Here is a 15,765-nt window from a genome sequence, read left to right on the forward strand (position 1 = left end):
TAAGCTACAACTCTAGTTACCATGGGGATACTAACCAGCGCTCGGTATGTGCAGAATGTTGTTGGACGCGTTCTATTGCCGTCGTTTCAACAGGAAGATGATGTGTTGCTCCAAGAGGATAATGCTCAGCTACACACTGGCCGTGAAAATCAACGTGCTCTGCAAGACGTAGAGCGGCTGCTTTGGCTAGCATGATCACTGGAATTGTCTCGAATCGAGCACACGTGGGATATGATTGAGCGAGAAGTGACTCGTCCGACTTGTCAATGAACAACTCTTACAGAAATATACAAACACGTCAGGCAAGCTTGAAATAGCGTATAGAAGGACAGTATTTGTCATCTGTACGATCGACTGGATTCCAGAGTTAGCGCCTGCATTGCCGAACGTGGAGGCTACACTTTGAGCTAATATGGGTTTTTCAGCATGTGTCGGTACCTGGTAACTCAGAACCGCTTGCGTTACTGATCTGTAAATGTAATCATTACAAGTACTCCATATGCACTGTTGCATCAACAAACCTTGAGTGAACTGGGAACTTCTAACGGGCTGTAGTAACCTTTTTCGCAATAGCGCATAATAACTCAAATTTACCGCAAGCAAACAACTGTCTCACCAATAATCCTGCGTAATTTACCTTGAGAATGCCCATTTTTATGCTACAAGACAAACGTCGATTCTTAACAAATGAGCAGCAGGTGTAAGATGTACACAGTTGGAGGAAATGAAGAGTGCCTTTTCTACCTATCCACACCACTACCCTTTTTTCCACACATAAAGAATTATACTTTGTTATATAACCTGGTTCTAACACAATGAATGTACTGTCGTACAGCCACGGTTGGCAACACTCAACTCTGGATATATACCAAACAGTTGCAAGTATACATTTTAACTGTTGCTCGCCACTATCGCTACTGTTGCACAATGTCGTGAAATGTTCATTATTGTGTAAGCTTTAGTACTGTGAACATCAACTCTGAATTCTCATTGTTTGTAAACTGAAACTCTTTACATCTGAGTACAACAGATTGAGCTATCAAGCGAAAGAAGGGTACATTAAACAATTACAGTCTACTGTTGATACAGAAGATAATAACGCTACTGATTTTAGCGACAAAGATTCTACAGACGAATGGACTTCGATTAAGGAAGACGCTGCTACTTCAGATATTGAAGATGCTATTGGTGCTTGTAGCGATAATGAAGTTGAAGAAGTGGTAAGTGATAGTACCAGTGATGAAAATGACAGAGCTGACGAAAGGAGAGCGCCTTCTTCAGGTATTGTACATGGTAAAGATGAAACTAAATAAGGAATAAGGTACCTTTTGAGATAGAAAAGTTTCTGAAGCAGCCCGTATCTCACACTTTCCGACTTCCATCTGGTTGGCTGAATGATGCATGCACTCTGTGGGAAACAGGACGCGGGTTATGGGGAGGTTATTGACACAGCATGAAATTGGCTCCAACTTTGACCAGTACAATGGCGCTGTGCGAACCGACCAAGTAAGGTGGTGCAGCGCTGTCACACTGAACGGAGCTCATCTTGAAAAATTGAGTATTGTAGCCAAAATAGTTGGGAATAACTTCGCGGACTGGAATCCTGAATCAAATAAACCTTCATTCAGAAAAAAAGTTTTGCTTCACTTATTGAACGCCCCTTGTATATGTTTCTTAGCCCAAAATATCCATGTGGTAGTATTACTGATGGCTAAGAAGTTACTACTTCTCCAGCTGTCAAGAGAAGCGCACAAACGGTCTTGATTGAATTGATCTATTTCCTTTGTGTCTTGATTCGTTACAGGTTTACATTTACCTATATCTTCTGTTTCAGAAATTGAGGCCTCACTTCGAAACGTCCTGCGGGTATTGTCCATTTCTTTGCACAAACATGTACAGTTCCTCACACGTGCAGTGAAGAACTTCCATCGCATTTACACTACTCTGATACTGCAGCAGAAGGTAAGTTTAATAATTACAGACGAGCCGAAACATCAAGACCACTGCCAGGTGACCACTGGTAACGTAGCGGATGTGAAGCAGAGATGAATGGGAAGTCAATCGAGTGACAGTATGAGCCACAAATGTGGAAATCCATTGACATGGAAGACTAGGATATTGGCACGCTGATATCTGCGAACGATCATCTCAGAAATGGTGACCCTGGAAGGCTGTCCATGTGCCACTGTACTGAATGTCTGCGAGTAATGGTTGGAGGCCGACTAAACTACGACTAGGCGACAAGGTGTTGAGTATGTTTAACATCTACACCCGTTAATAGTGTCGGAAGTTCCATGCGGCTTTTCGCGGATGAGGCTGTAGTATACAGAGAAGTTGCAGCATTAGAAAATTGCAGCGAAATGCAGGAAGATCTGCAGCGGATAGGCACTTGGTGCAGGGAGTGGCAACTGGCCCTTAACATAGACAAATGTAATGTATTGCGAATACATAGAAAGAAGGATCCTTTATCGTATGATTATGGGATAGCGGAACAAACAGTGGTAGCAGTTACGTTGGTAAAATATCTGGGAGTATGCGTACGGAACGATTTGAAGTGGAATGATCATATAAAATTAACTGTGGGTACGTGGGTGTCGGGTTGAGATTCATTGGGAGAATCCTTAGAAAATGTAGTCCATCAACGAAGGAGGTGGCTTACAAAACACTCGTTCGACCTATGCTTGAGTACTGCTCATCAGTGTGGGATCCGTACCAGGTCAGGTTGACAGAAGAGGTAGAGAAGATTCAAAGAAGAGCGGCGCGTTTCGTCACAGGGTTTTTGGTAAGCGTGATACCGTTACGGAGATGTTTAGAAAACTCAAGTGGCAGTCTCTGCAAGAGAGGCGCTCTGCATCGCGGTGTAGCTTGCTGTCCAGTTTTCGAGAGGGTGCGTTTCTGGATGAGGTATCGAATATATTGCTTCCCCCTACTTATACCTCCATAGGAGATCACGAATGTAAAATTAGGGAGATTCGAGCGCGCACGGAGGCTTTCAGGCAATTGTTCTTCCCGCGAACCGTACGCGATTGGAACAGGAAAGGAAGGTATGACAGTGGCACGTAAAGTGCCCTCCGCCACACACTGTTGGGTGGCTTGTGGAGTATAAATGTAGATGTAGATGTCACAGAATGTGGACTTCGGAGGCTTGCCCCCTCTGTAAACCAGGATAAACGATAATCTGGGAGGTGTGACTACAGGGTACATTCCTGGTGCAGGCAGAAAGGCTTTGAAGCACAGTATTGCGGTTCCGCAGCTATCGACCCATACATGTTCCAGTGTTGATCCAATGGAATGGTCAGTAACGGTTACATTGGGCACAGGATCAACAAGATTAGTCCATGACTTAAGGATGACTTATGTTTATTGTTACACCAGGTTGGTCGTCCAGGAGAGCGGCTGCTCGGAACACATACCATGTCACGGAAGCATGTCGGTAGGAGCAGTATTATGCTGTCTGGGACATTCCATGGGGTTCTCAGGCTATCTTTGAGAGTTGTCGGATGCAACAAGACTGCTGTAAACTTTGATGTCTTTTCCTACCGGCAGTACCATCTTCCATCAAGAATACTGCCTGTGTTACAGGGATGGATTCGTGCTACAGTGGTACGACAGAGATGACTAGGAATTTGCGCTGATGTCTTGACCACATAATTCGTACGACCTGAACCCTATGAAAAACATCTGGGTCTCTATTGGCGCGAACTCCACCCCCACTATCCATAATTTGTGGGAATTCCATTTCCCATGCATAGACATCTGGTACCACATGCTGTGTTGTCCAAACAAGACACGGCCAGGTCAAAAGCACCACAGGCGCAATGATACGATCTGGTGCCCGTGCTGTAGACTCGCCACTTGCGCAAGTTCCACCAGCGCCACGGGCGGTGCTGACGATGAAGATATCGACTTCGCCTCGGCCACTTGCCGGCCGAATGCAATCCGCCAGTGACAGGACGACAACGGATAGAAGCCTATTCGGAAGACAGAAGTGCAGCTCTGTCCCACTAGATCATCGTCCAGGGCTAACTTAGACAGTGAACGTCATATAGTGAACTCTTAGAGGTGAACAGACAGTTGTTGTCATTGAATTTGCTATGTACTGTGAAGTTTAATTACAATTATTTTCACTTAGCCATTGAGGGCCTTTTTGTGTCATATTACAATCAGTGTTGCAGACTTAATCATTCGACAAGTCACAAAGACAAGTAAACCTTTTGACTCATTTGTGTGACTTTGTTATTAATCTGTTGGTGTGTTGTAGAACCTTCGTTCTCCTATCCTCTTCCCTGACCCTGGAGCAAAGCTGTGTAATAGTGGCAGGGAGAAATTGTCTTAGCGTCGTACTGCGTACTGCACCAGAAGCCGTTTCGCCAACTCACAAACTCAGCCTACTGTAACAACAGCGGTAACTCGGCCACCACAGCAGTAGAGGCGAGGCCTCTACTAAACTGGCGATGAGCCGTTACTAAACCACATACCTCAGGTAATCTGCCAAACCGTTTTCGAGCCAATATTACATAAAATAGCTGCTATATTGCGTTCCAAAAGTGAAAAATAAAGCTATTAAGCAGATGGAGATAATGTTTTGTCAGCAGTATGTCTATGGGGGCTCCAAAACACTTTGGCTGAACTTGGAACCTTGGTTAATGATCTTGAATGCATGACTGCATCAACATAGTGCCTTGCAAGAACTTTAAAAATAAAAAATGACGGGTGAAGGGAAAATCAGAATTCAGAGATGGGTTTGAGTGGGAAATTTAATAAGGTGAAGATGCTCTGGTGGGACATTTACAGGGTGCAAGATGGCACTGATGGGAAACTGAAAAATGCACAGTGGCGATGGCAGGGAAATTTAAAAATATGCAGGTAAGCACCTATGTAAAACATTTCTTAAATCCATAACAAATGGAACAGCCATTGTTTAAAATGGGAGATGGCAGCGACGGAAAAATTTTTGCTCTCAGTGACAGTACCGTACATTTTACCAGTCAGCACCAGTAGCACACATTGTCTTAAAGTATCCAATTATACTACAGTATTTCCTAGAGCTTCTTCATCTTCTTGTATGTCTGAACTGGATGCCATCTTTCAAAGCATTATTCTTCACATTCTTAAAAATAAATGCACACACATACGTACACACATTAACGTTCATGGCAATTTATGTAGTCTCAACACTAAATTTCGTTACTTATATGCCTTATTTCTTCAATGAGAACTTTTATGTGCCCATAGTAGCGTATCACAGAGGTTGCCTCACATAATTCAGAGTAATCCACATTAAAATGTGCCAGAATAATAGTTAACTCCCTGTTAAACTGAAGGAACTATCTGGTGAATTAAATAAAGAATTTACGTTATATGATTTTATTTTTCGCACAATAAATTTGTTAGAAATCACATTTTTTTTACACTTTCACCCATACACAAAGATCACATTTACACACACAATAAAATTATTCATCATCATCATTTTTCATGCTTTTGTGACCCCAGACTAGCTTATTCACTTCATCTGGAAGTACAAAGCATTTTTCATGTTGTACTAATAAAACTAGCTTGTTCTGTTTGGCAGTAAAATTATGTGGCTATAGGGTTGAATAATACGCTGTATGGTTTATGTAAATCCACAGTTCAATGCATTGATGGCTAATCCATTAACAGAAGACTGTTTGATACACTTTTATCTGCACATTACATGTACTGACTCAGTGTCAAGTGCATGCATTCAGTCTTTCTTTAATCTGCCTACTTTTATTTTACAAATGGAATGCTGTATCTGTTAGAGAAACATTATTACGAAATTTGACTCAAATAAAGAATTAAAACCACCCTTTAGGATGCAGACATCGAAAGCTTGATGCAACGAAGCGTTGGTAACGAAATCGCTGTGCAGAATCGATCCAGCATTGCATTCTTTTTACAGTGCGAATGTTCAGTGTTTCAGCTGTATAGATATGTGGGTTACACAGAATTGTTTAGAAAACAGCTCTATCTTATTACAGAGTGCAACTGTTCAAAGACGAACAAATGGTAATTAGTCCCTAAGAGAAATAGCTGTCATAAATTTGTCAACTCTGCTAGGAACGCTTAAGGAGGTCGACATAAAACATCTGAATCGTAGCCATTATACAGGAGAATTTTGTGGAGCTGTACATTTTAACACTTCTACTTAATTATTATCTTCTCGTCGGTAAGGTAATCCTCAAATCTACATCTAGGTCTACATCTACACATCTACATCTACATGACTACTCTGCAATTCACGTATAAGTGCTTGGCAGAGGGTTCATCGAACCACGATCACACTATCTCTCTACCATTCCACTCCCGAACAGCGCGCGGGAAAAACGAACACCTGAACCTTTCTGTTCGAGCTCTGATATCTCTTATTTTATTTTGATGATCATTCCTAGCTATGTATGATGGGCTCAACAAAATATTTTCGCATTCGGAAGAGAAAGTAGGTGACTGAAATTTCGTAAATAGATCTCGCCGCGACGAAAAACGTCGTTGCTTTAATGACTTCCATCCCAACTCACGTATCATATCTGCCACACTCTCTCCCCTATTACGCGATAATACAAGATCTTCGAAGACAGATGAACTGACTTATCAAAAGTGCATGTCATCTGATGTTATCTAGAATCATAAGTAGAATGTTAAAACGAAAGTTTTCCCCACATAACTGAAATATTCGTAGATTGCCTGGCTCTTCATCAAGTGTGTGGTTTACAGTGAAAGTTATCGGTTCCAGTTTTTAAACATTTATTCTTCCGCTCGTAACAGCTGATCAAATCCATCATGACACATTTCAAAGAGGCCGAGTTGTACAGTATGTCTTCGTAAAACAACTGACTGGTTCACAAATCAAGAAACATACTTTTTCACAACTTTAAATCTTAGTGAAATAATATTTAAGTAACTAACACAGGTTACACTGCGAGATATCAGCTCAAACTGCCCAACCCAGCAGCCTCGCTGCTTCCCTATTTGTATATTCTAAATAATAGATGGTCACTTGGACCATCATTACTTAATAATGACAACATATTTTTAATCGTATTTACAATTAAAAGTTCCAAAGCTAAGATGTTCTGATTACACAGAATAATACGTCTAAAGTCACAGAATTGAATAATGTATGAAATTTATAATGTAAAAATGTTTTTAAATGTGAAAATTCCAACTAAATAGGAGTACAATAATGAACTTCACAAAATTAATTAATACACCCTAATTACACAACGACTCACATTTCTAACAATACTTGAAACTAAGAAGATAAAATGAAACAGGTTTTGGTTGACAGAATTTGTAACAGATGCCTAGAATTTTATAATTGGGCTTATATCTGGTTACAACAATACGAGTTTAATTAATAAAGTCATTAAGATGGAATGTTCTTTACAGCTTTCATCTTAAATTTGCGTTTTACAATGTATCCCTTCATTTGCAAACGATAGAATAACTTCTTGAATGAGTAAACTACGTTTGTAAAAGTCGAATTATTTGAATAATTACAGTTGGTGATTAATACCATATATTTTATTCCTACCATTTTCACTAATTCAAGTCTTTCCCATTACTGTACTACAATGAATGCCACAGTTTGTTAAAATACATCGTCGTTTGTTTTAATTTGTGATAGTGTCTGCTAATTAGTCTCCAATTTAGTGTCGTTTTTGTGAAATTCACGAGTCACCACAATACCCATCATTTTAAAGAGAGATATTGTGCTACAAGATGTCAGGGAATCGAAGTTTTCATTAAGTCTTTGTATAGTAGGTATATTACAACATGATAGATTCATTTTAAATCAAGGACCTAATTTTACATTGCAGCATGTGTTTCTCAGTCTAATGAATTACGATGGACACTTTATGATCATGAACCTATAGTCAGTGAGCGGAAGATACGATTAAAATAGATCCATTCTATGTTTCTGTGTTCGAAAAATATAAAACATGGGTTTGCCCTGAAGATCAACAAAACGGGGCTTACATTATCGTCGACGTACCGCTTTGCTGAAAGGGTGCACGGATGAGAATCAAGGGGCCCCACTATGAAAAGAAATGATGTGTGACACCATAACTTTTGATTCTCGGGCAATATGGCGGGTAACAGTCAGGATGGTAATCACACCACTAACCAGTTCAGCACCAGACACGTTTTTTGCCTGGAATCTCATTAACTTGAGTATAACTGTTATGAGTGAAGAGTCCAGCTTCGAAATGGGCCCCGATGAGCAGCGAAGTTTAATCCGAGCGAGGATTATCATTTATGTAGTCGTGGCCAGCTGCCTTCAGTTTAGATCAACAATTATTAAGTTTATTAGGTACAACCGACAAAGTGGAGTACCAGATCCCCCTTACTGGCCGTACTATGGTGTGAACTCTCCTAACTGATTATCGCCAGCCAAAATGCAGCAGTTAAGGAAGGTTCAGATGTTACTTGTAGAGAGAGTCTGATTATGCCTCGACCATTCGTTTCGTCCTCAAAGGCAATGGTAAAGATCATAGGCCTGTTGTGGACCATCGAGCCCTGAAATAGAATGTTGTTTTGGAGTCGACACCGTTACCTGATCTACACGTGTGCTTCACTTACTTTGCAGCCACTGTCCCTGCAACATAAGAATCGAAACCTCTGAGTGCTTTCTATATGGTTCAAATGGCTCTGAGCGCTATGGGACTTAACTTCTGTTGTCATCAGTCCCCTAGAACGTAGAACTACTTAAACCTAGCTAACCTAAGGACATCATAAACATCCATGCCCGAGGCAGGATTCGAACCTGCGACCGTAGTGGTCGTGCGGCACCAGACTGTAGCGCCTAGAACCGCTCGGCCACTCTGGCCGGCCTGCTTTCTATATAGACTGGAGCTTGATGGAGTTCAGCAGAGTTCGGTATGGTTGACATTGGGTGCAGCAGTCTTACCAAGTTTGCCAGATACCATCTTGTGTGAGGTGTATAATTACCTTGATGACGTAGTTGTTTATAGGAAGTGGGATCAGCAGTCAGACCCACGAGGATTAGATTGGCCGGTGCTCATGAATTCCTCCTTGGGTCATCTAGTTTATACCAATGATATTAAGACTGATAACGAGCACATAATGGCCATTTGTAATTTCCCATCAGCTCAGGATAAGAAAAAAGTTGCTCGGCTTATTGGAATGGTGAAACGTTTCAAGAATTTCATTCCATATCAATGGTGAAAAGACCAAGTCACACAATTGAGGTAATAGCACTTCGTCACCAAGCAGGAAAAATGGGTTTAGTCCACATTAACAACAGGGAATTCTCCTTAAGTAATCTTCCAACAAGACCACTTACTCCCATTCACTTAGAACAAATTTGTCCACATCGTGTTTCTTTGAAGAAGGTGTATAGCGTTGTGTATTATTTCTGTAGCTTCAACAGTTTACCACCTCCTCCAGATATAATCAGGCGTTTCAAAAATTGTACATTGAAGTATAATTACAAAATGATTCAATATCCTAAGAGCCCGAAGTTTGCTTTGCTTTCTTAAAAGTTTCGGAATTCTAGACAAATTAGAAAGTAATTTAGCTCATACTGATAGTACCACAACAGATACCATCGAACGTGGTGTAACATAGATTCTATCGAGTAAACCTCAGATACAATTGTTGATATGTTTATTATATTTCCATAATGACGCTCCAACACACACGTTACATCTATTATGGACTGCTGTACCAGTCATTCGTCCATTTATATGCCATTTGTTGTCATATACGTTTCAGAATTAAGAATATCGATTAGAGATAAAGACAAAGATGTTTTATATTTCGATGGTGAGGAAATAACTATTTGATTATATTGAAGGAAACGTAATAGACATCATATGTATATCTGAAATCATAAACACGAAGAAGAGTAAGAAGAAAGTGAAAAAGTATCGAATCCTCACAATCGACAGGTACTACCATCTCTAGAACACTCAGTGCTAAAAATACTGACGTCATTCTCTGCGAGCTCTCATCGGACACTGCACTGAGTGAAGAAGAAGAATATGATGATGTATTACTCAATGTGAGGGGAAAAAATTAGCATTGTCAACTTTATTATTCGCTTCTAACAACGCGAGTATAAGAGGCCGCATTAACCCTTGTCGCCGACCGAAGTGGCCGAGCGGTTCTAGGCGCTTCAGTTTGGAACAGCGCTACCGCTACGGTCGCAGGTTCGAATCCTGCCTCGGGCATGGATGTGTGTTGTGTCCTTAGGTTAGTTAGGTGTAAGCAGTTCTGAGTTCTAGGGGACTGATGACCTCAGATGTTAAGTCCCATAGTGCTCAGAGCCATTTGAACCATTAACCCTTGTCTAAATGACTGCTTGCATACCCGCATCGGAGTCGCTCCGAATAGCATATACGCTGTAGCAGTGCGCTCAGTCATTCCATGTGATTGTGGTACAAAATGAGAACACTTACCTCCTTCCATGTGAGAGTCGTCCTGCACTGAAGGAAGACCTCTTGATGAAACACGAGTGGGGAAAGGTACCGACATGGGTATAAATAACAACTGTACAAATCAATTGTTTTCAGTAATTCAGTACTATCTGAATACTCAAATTATTAAGCGTGTGCGCAGCCAGGGATCACAATATTTATGACACGGAATTAACGACTATTCACGTTGGTATGTAGAATATATGAGACTGGCGACATACCATCTGACTTCCGGAATAGCGTCATCCACACAATTCCGAAGACGGCAAGAGCTGACAAATGCGAAAATTATCGCACAATCAGCTTCACAGCTCATGCATCGAAGCTGCTGCTTACAAGAATAATATACAGAAGAATGGAAAAGAAAATTGAGAATGTGCTAGGTGACGATCAGTTTGGCTTTAGGAAAAGTAAAGGCACGAGAGAGGCAATTCTGACGTTACGGCTAATAATGGAAGCAAGGCTAAAGAAAAATCAAGACACGTTCATAGGATTTGTCGACCTGGAAAAAGCATTCGACAATATAAAATGGTGCAAGCTGTTCGAGATTCTGAAAAAAGTAGGGGTAAGTTATAGGGAGAGACAATATGTACAACAACCAAGAGGGAATATTAAGAGTGGACGATCAAGAACGAAGTGCTCGTATTAAGAAGGGTGTAAGACAAGGCTGTAGCCTTTCGCCCCTACTCTTCAATCTGTACATCGAGGAAGCAATGATGGATATAAAAGAAAGGTTCTGGAGTGGAATTAAAATACAAGGTGAAAGGATATCAATGATACGATTCGCTGATGACATTGCTATCCTGAGTGAAAGTGAAGAAGAATTAAATGATCTGCTGAACGGAATGAACAGCCTAATGAGTACACAGTACGGTTTGAGAGTAAATCGGAGAAAGACGAAGGTAATGAGAAGTAGTAGAAATGAGAACAGCAAGAAACTTAACATCAGGAATGATGGTCACGAAGTCAATGAAGTTAAGGAATTCTGCTACCTAGGCAGTAAAATAACCAATGACGGACGGAGCAAGGAGGACATCAAAAGCAGACTCGCTATGGCAAAAAAGGTATTTCTGGCCAAGAGAAGTCTACTAATATCACATACCGGCCTTAATTTGACTTTTTTCTAATTTCTGAGAATGTACGTCTGGAGTACAGCATTGTATGGTAGTGAAACATGGACTGTGGGGAAACCGGAACATAAGAGAATAGAAGCATTTGAGATGTGGTGCTATAGACGAATGTTGAAAATTAGGTGGACTGCTAAGATAAGGAATGAGGAGGTTCTACGCAGAATCGGAGAGGAGAGGAATATGTGGAAAACACTGATAAGAAGAAGGGACAGGATGATAGGACATCTGCTAAGACATGAGGGAATGACTTCCGTGGTACTAGAGGGAGCTGTAGAGGGCAAAAACTGTAGAGGAAGACAGAGATTGGAATACGTCAAGCAAATAATTGAGGACGTAGGTTGCAAGTGCTACTCTGAGATGAAGAGGTTAGCACAGGAAAGGAATCCGTGGCGGGCCGTATCCAACCAGTCAGTAGACTGATGACCGAAAAAAAAAAAATATTTTTTACCTCGAGGGATGCAGTCGCATTGCCGAATACTGGTTGCCATTGGTAGATGAACTAAAAGTAGTTGGTGAAGATGACAGGGTCGACTCCTAAGCCCACCCAGTAAGGTACATGGGTTCACAGAGGATTACATGAAGATTATTTTAAACTCTTCCCTTGATCTCGTATTGATTGACAGCAAAGAAGACACCTATTTTATTGCTACACGTAGATCAAACACCATGCCGAAATTTGTGGTTGCAAAATGTACTGAGGCATTAAAAACTACGAGTGTCCGGAAAGTACCAAATATCAGTATGGCATTACATCATTTAAGTTTAATTGATTATGTTGCACCATAAATTATTACATGGACGAGATTAGTTAAATTCTGTATAGCTCTTGCATCAGCAGTATGCGTAATTTCAGTTTTTCAAACAAAAATTCGATTTCCGAGAACTGCAGCAAACATAACGTACATACAGAAATTGAAGAAATTAGGCACAGATTTATCTCAAGGGGTCAAGTAGAAGATCTGTGCCACACTGGGATTCGAACTGAGGTCACCTGCTTATTAGGCGGATGCGCTGACTGCTACGTCATCCGGACACAACCCCGCGAACTACCCTAGCATTTCCAACTTTCCCCACTGTTGCGATTCGATGCCCACTGGCAGCTAATGTCTTGAACTAGTTTCTATCTTGAGTCATAGTGGCTGCAGTGTCAGACTGTATACCAAACACCGTATACACCGTATACAAAACGTGACAGAGTTGAAGCTACATCTGATTAGTCTCAGTATCCTGAAGAGAACCATTCAGTTGAATTTTGCACCAAGACTACTGCACAAGCGGATGACATGTACTGCAATTTTCGATGGCTGTGCTGTGGTGAGAGAGGACAAAGGAGAAATTACTTCATGAGTCGTACAGAGCTACGAATGTGCACTACAAATTTCGTCAATTGTTCGCGTCAAGATGGAGAGAAATTAAATCGTTGTTAATGATGTGAGTATTGAAATGTAAACGGACACACAGTGCAGAAGAAACACGCTAGCATATTATTATTCACGATTCTGTCATAGAGGTAATGCATTCAGTTAAAGGTATAACATGGCCTAACCATATGCAAGAGAGATATTGGGCAAGGTAAAAAGAAACATTAGACATATGAAAGTTGTTGAAGCAAACGAAGAATACTTTTGCGAAAAAAGGAAAAAAATCAGTCTCTCTTATTATTCAGCCTCTAGAGGGAGTTTTCTCTCTTTATATCCAAACCTACTCTCTTAGCTATGGTAGTATCAGTAAAGATAGTTATATCAACAAAGAGTGTGAATTAAACGTCCCATAAGTGATTTTCCTTCCCAGCATCTACTCAGGCCCTAAAGAGGGGTGCATCGATAGACACACATTTCTTGCGATTATTCATTCTCACGTACATTTCTATGTTAAGATCATGTGATCGGACTTGGGGCCATTTTGCACCTCTAGAGTAAATAACAAGCCTTGATTGCTGCAACTGATCAGTAATTTGTCGTAGTGGGAACTCTCGTGTCAAGCCTCGGTTGTGTTCACATTGCAGGAGACAGACATGTTACTCTATGTAAGTGAAATTTCTCTCTTGTTTTTTATGGTGGCATAAGATTCCTCATTATCATATTTCGTTTTCTGCAAACATCTACACTATATTCGATGACTGCCAAGCACTTCGCACCACAGGAAATCAGTTTCTTCCGAAAGAAATTGCTTTTCTGAAGTTGAATGATGCTCGTAGTATTGAATGTGCCTCTGAAAACTTCATTCTACATCGGACCGCATCATGCTATGAGCTGGATATAACTTCGTGAAAGCTATTTTCGGAAAACCGTCACTAACATTCCTTTGACTCAGCTGGTTTGTCATTGAAGACAGCACTGAATGCGATATGCTGGGTTACACCACTAGACTCATACTTGTTTGTCGAAGGTATGGAGAGAGTCAAGTGGGTTACAGACTCACGATGCAGAAAATATTGACCGCAAGAGCTGTCCATCGGTTCCTACACTCAGACTGGAAACGTGTGTTGACAGATATGAAACAGTAACGGCTGAGTTAAATGTGAATTATGATTAGAACAGCACAACACCCAATCCCTGAGCGGAGAATATCTCCGACCCAGCCGGGAAACGAACCCTGGCCCTTAGGATTGACATTCTGTCGCGATGACCACTCAGCTACAGGGAGCGGACAGGTCTTCCTATATGTCGCCACAATTTTTCCTAGTGTCCCGACTTGATTGTATGCAAGAAGCGTCACATAACTTCCGACTTAATGTACTAGATCATTTATATATATTATAAAAAGTACTGGTACTGTAACAATCCCCAGGCGGACGTCCGATGTTACTTTCGCGGCTGAAGACCTTTCTACATTCAGAATGAGACACCGTTTTCTATTTCCTGGAAACTCTTCAGTCCAGTCACACAGTTGGTCTGATATTCTGTATACTCGTATGATCTTATACTGTGTACAGGTCTCTTTATCAGAGGAACAAATCATTTGGCTTATTTCAGTAACTTGTATCATACTTTTTCACATTACAGCTGATAATTTTATGAATGTGTCGTCTATAATAGACAAGTGAATAATAATTATCCTATTTTAGTTTAACTTTCAATTGTAGTTTCACCCTGTTAATATCACAATGAAAATATCTTTGATTTGCTCCGCAGGGCAAGAATATGTCTGAAGATCAGTTGACAAGTTTACTTAAATATGTAGAAAAGCTATGGAACCAATTACATGTGCGTACAAGCGGATGGTTGGAAGATTTTAATGATGTTATTGATGAACTAAGTAATACCCTTCTGAAGAAAAGAGTAAGGCAGACTGCATGGGAGTTTCCAATTAGGTGTGTATCAGTTGACATTAAGAATATAAGAGTGTGCCCTGTTCAGAACAATTAATTATTTCTTAAACTCAGTAACAAGATGTGCCTTACATTTGACTTCTTTTAATGTCATTAATTTTTTCATCGAAAATTAAATTTCCTTATTGAATTACATGTAACTGTTAAATAGTTATATCAACAATGTAGGAAAAGACAGATTGCCATTTATCCACCCTCACATCTAACCACCCACTGGTTACCTTCCAGGAGTTCCTTACCTCCAACTTAGACTCACCATCCTTCCCCAGGTGCCTTCCTCAGTACACCAACTTTTCAGTAGAAGAAAGAACAGTCACACACAACCTCAAAACAAATCCTGGCCTAATCATCCTACCTGCAGACAAAGGTTCTACCACCATGAGTTGCAATGACTAACTGCAGAAGGCCTCCGCAAATTATCTGACTCCTCCAACTATAAACTCTGGCAGAGTAGTCGCATTCCAGAAGTCCTACACAAACCCCAATCCCTGCTTAAAGCCTTAGGCCCTTCCCAGAACATCTCGCCTGAATCCATTTCCCTCCTTACCCCTATTACACGCCACACATCCACCTTTTACATGCTCCCCAAAATCAACAAACCCCTACAATCCTTGATGCCCCATTGTGGTTGGTTGTTGTTCCTGCACTGAAATAATTTCGGCCTTCATTGACCAACACCTCCAAACAGTTGCCCATAATCTAGCCTCCATCATAAAAGACAACACCGACTCTCCAGCATCCCTACCCCTCTACCTCCAGGATCCCTACACATCACTATTGATGAAACCTCCCTACATACCAACATCCTTCACGCTCATGATCTTTCCAGTATTAAACA

At 40.8% G+C, this 15,765-nt stretch overlaps 1 protein-coding gene across 1 annotated transcript in view; it reads left to right on the forward strand.

Moving 5' to 3' along the window:
• The window catches only part of LOC126272580 (uncharacterized), a 97,310-nt gene that overhangs the window by 54,097 nt on the left and 27,448 nt on the right, over window positions 1–15,765 (forward strand). The window contains exons 4-5 of the mRNA XM_049975506.1: window positions 1,835–1,962; window positions 14,731–14,909. Of these exons, the coding sequence (XP_049831463.1) occupies window positions 1,835–1,962; window positions 14,731–14,909 (307 nt within the window). The remainder of the gene's footprint in view (window positions 1–1,834; window positions 1,963–14,730; window positions 14,910–15,765) is intronic.

This window comes from Schistocerca gregaria, chromosome 5, assembly GCF_023897955.1.
Source record: "Schistocerca gregaria isolate iqSchGreg1 chromosome 5, iqSchGreg1.2, whole genome shotgun sequence".
Taxonomy (NCBI): Eukaryota; Metazoa; Arthropoda; class Insecta; order Orthoptera; family Acrididae; genus Schistocerca; species Schistocerca gregaria.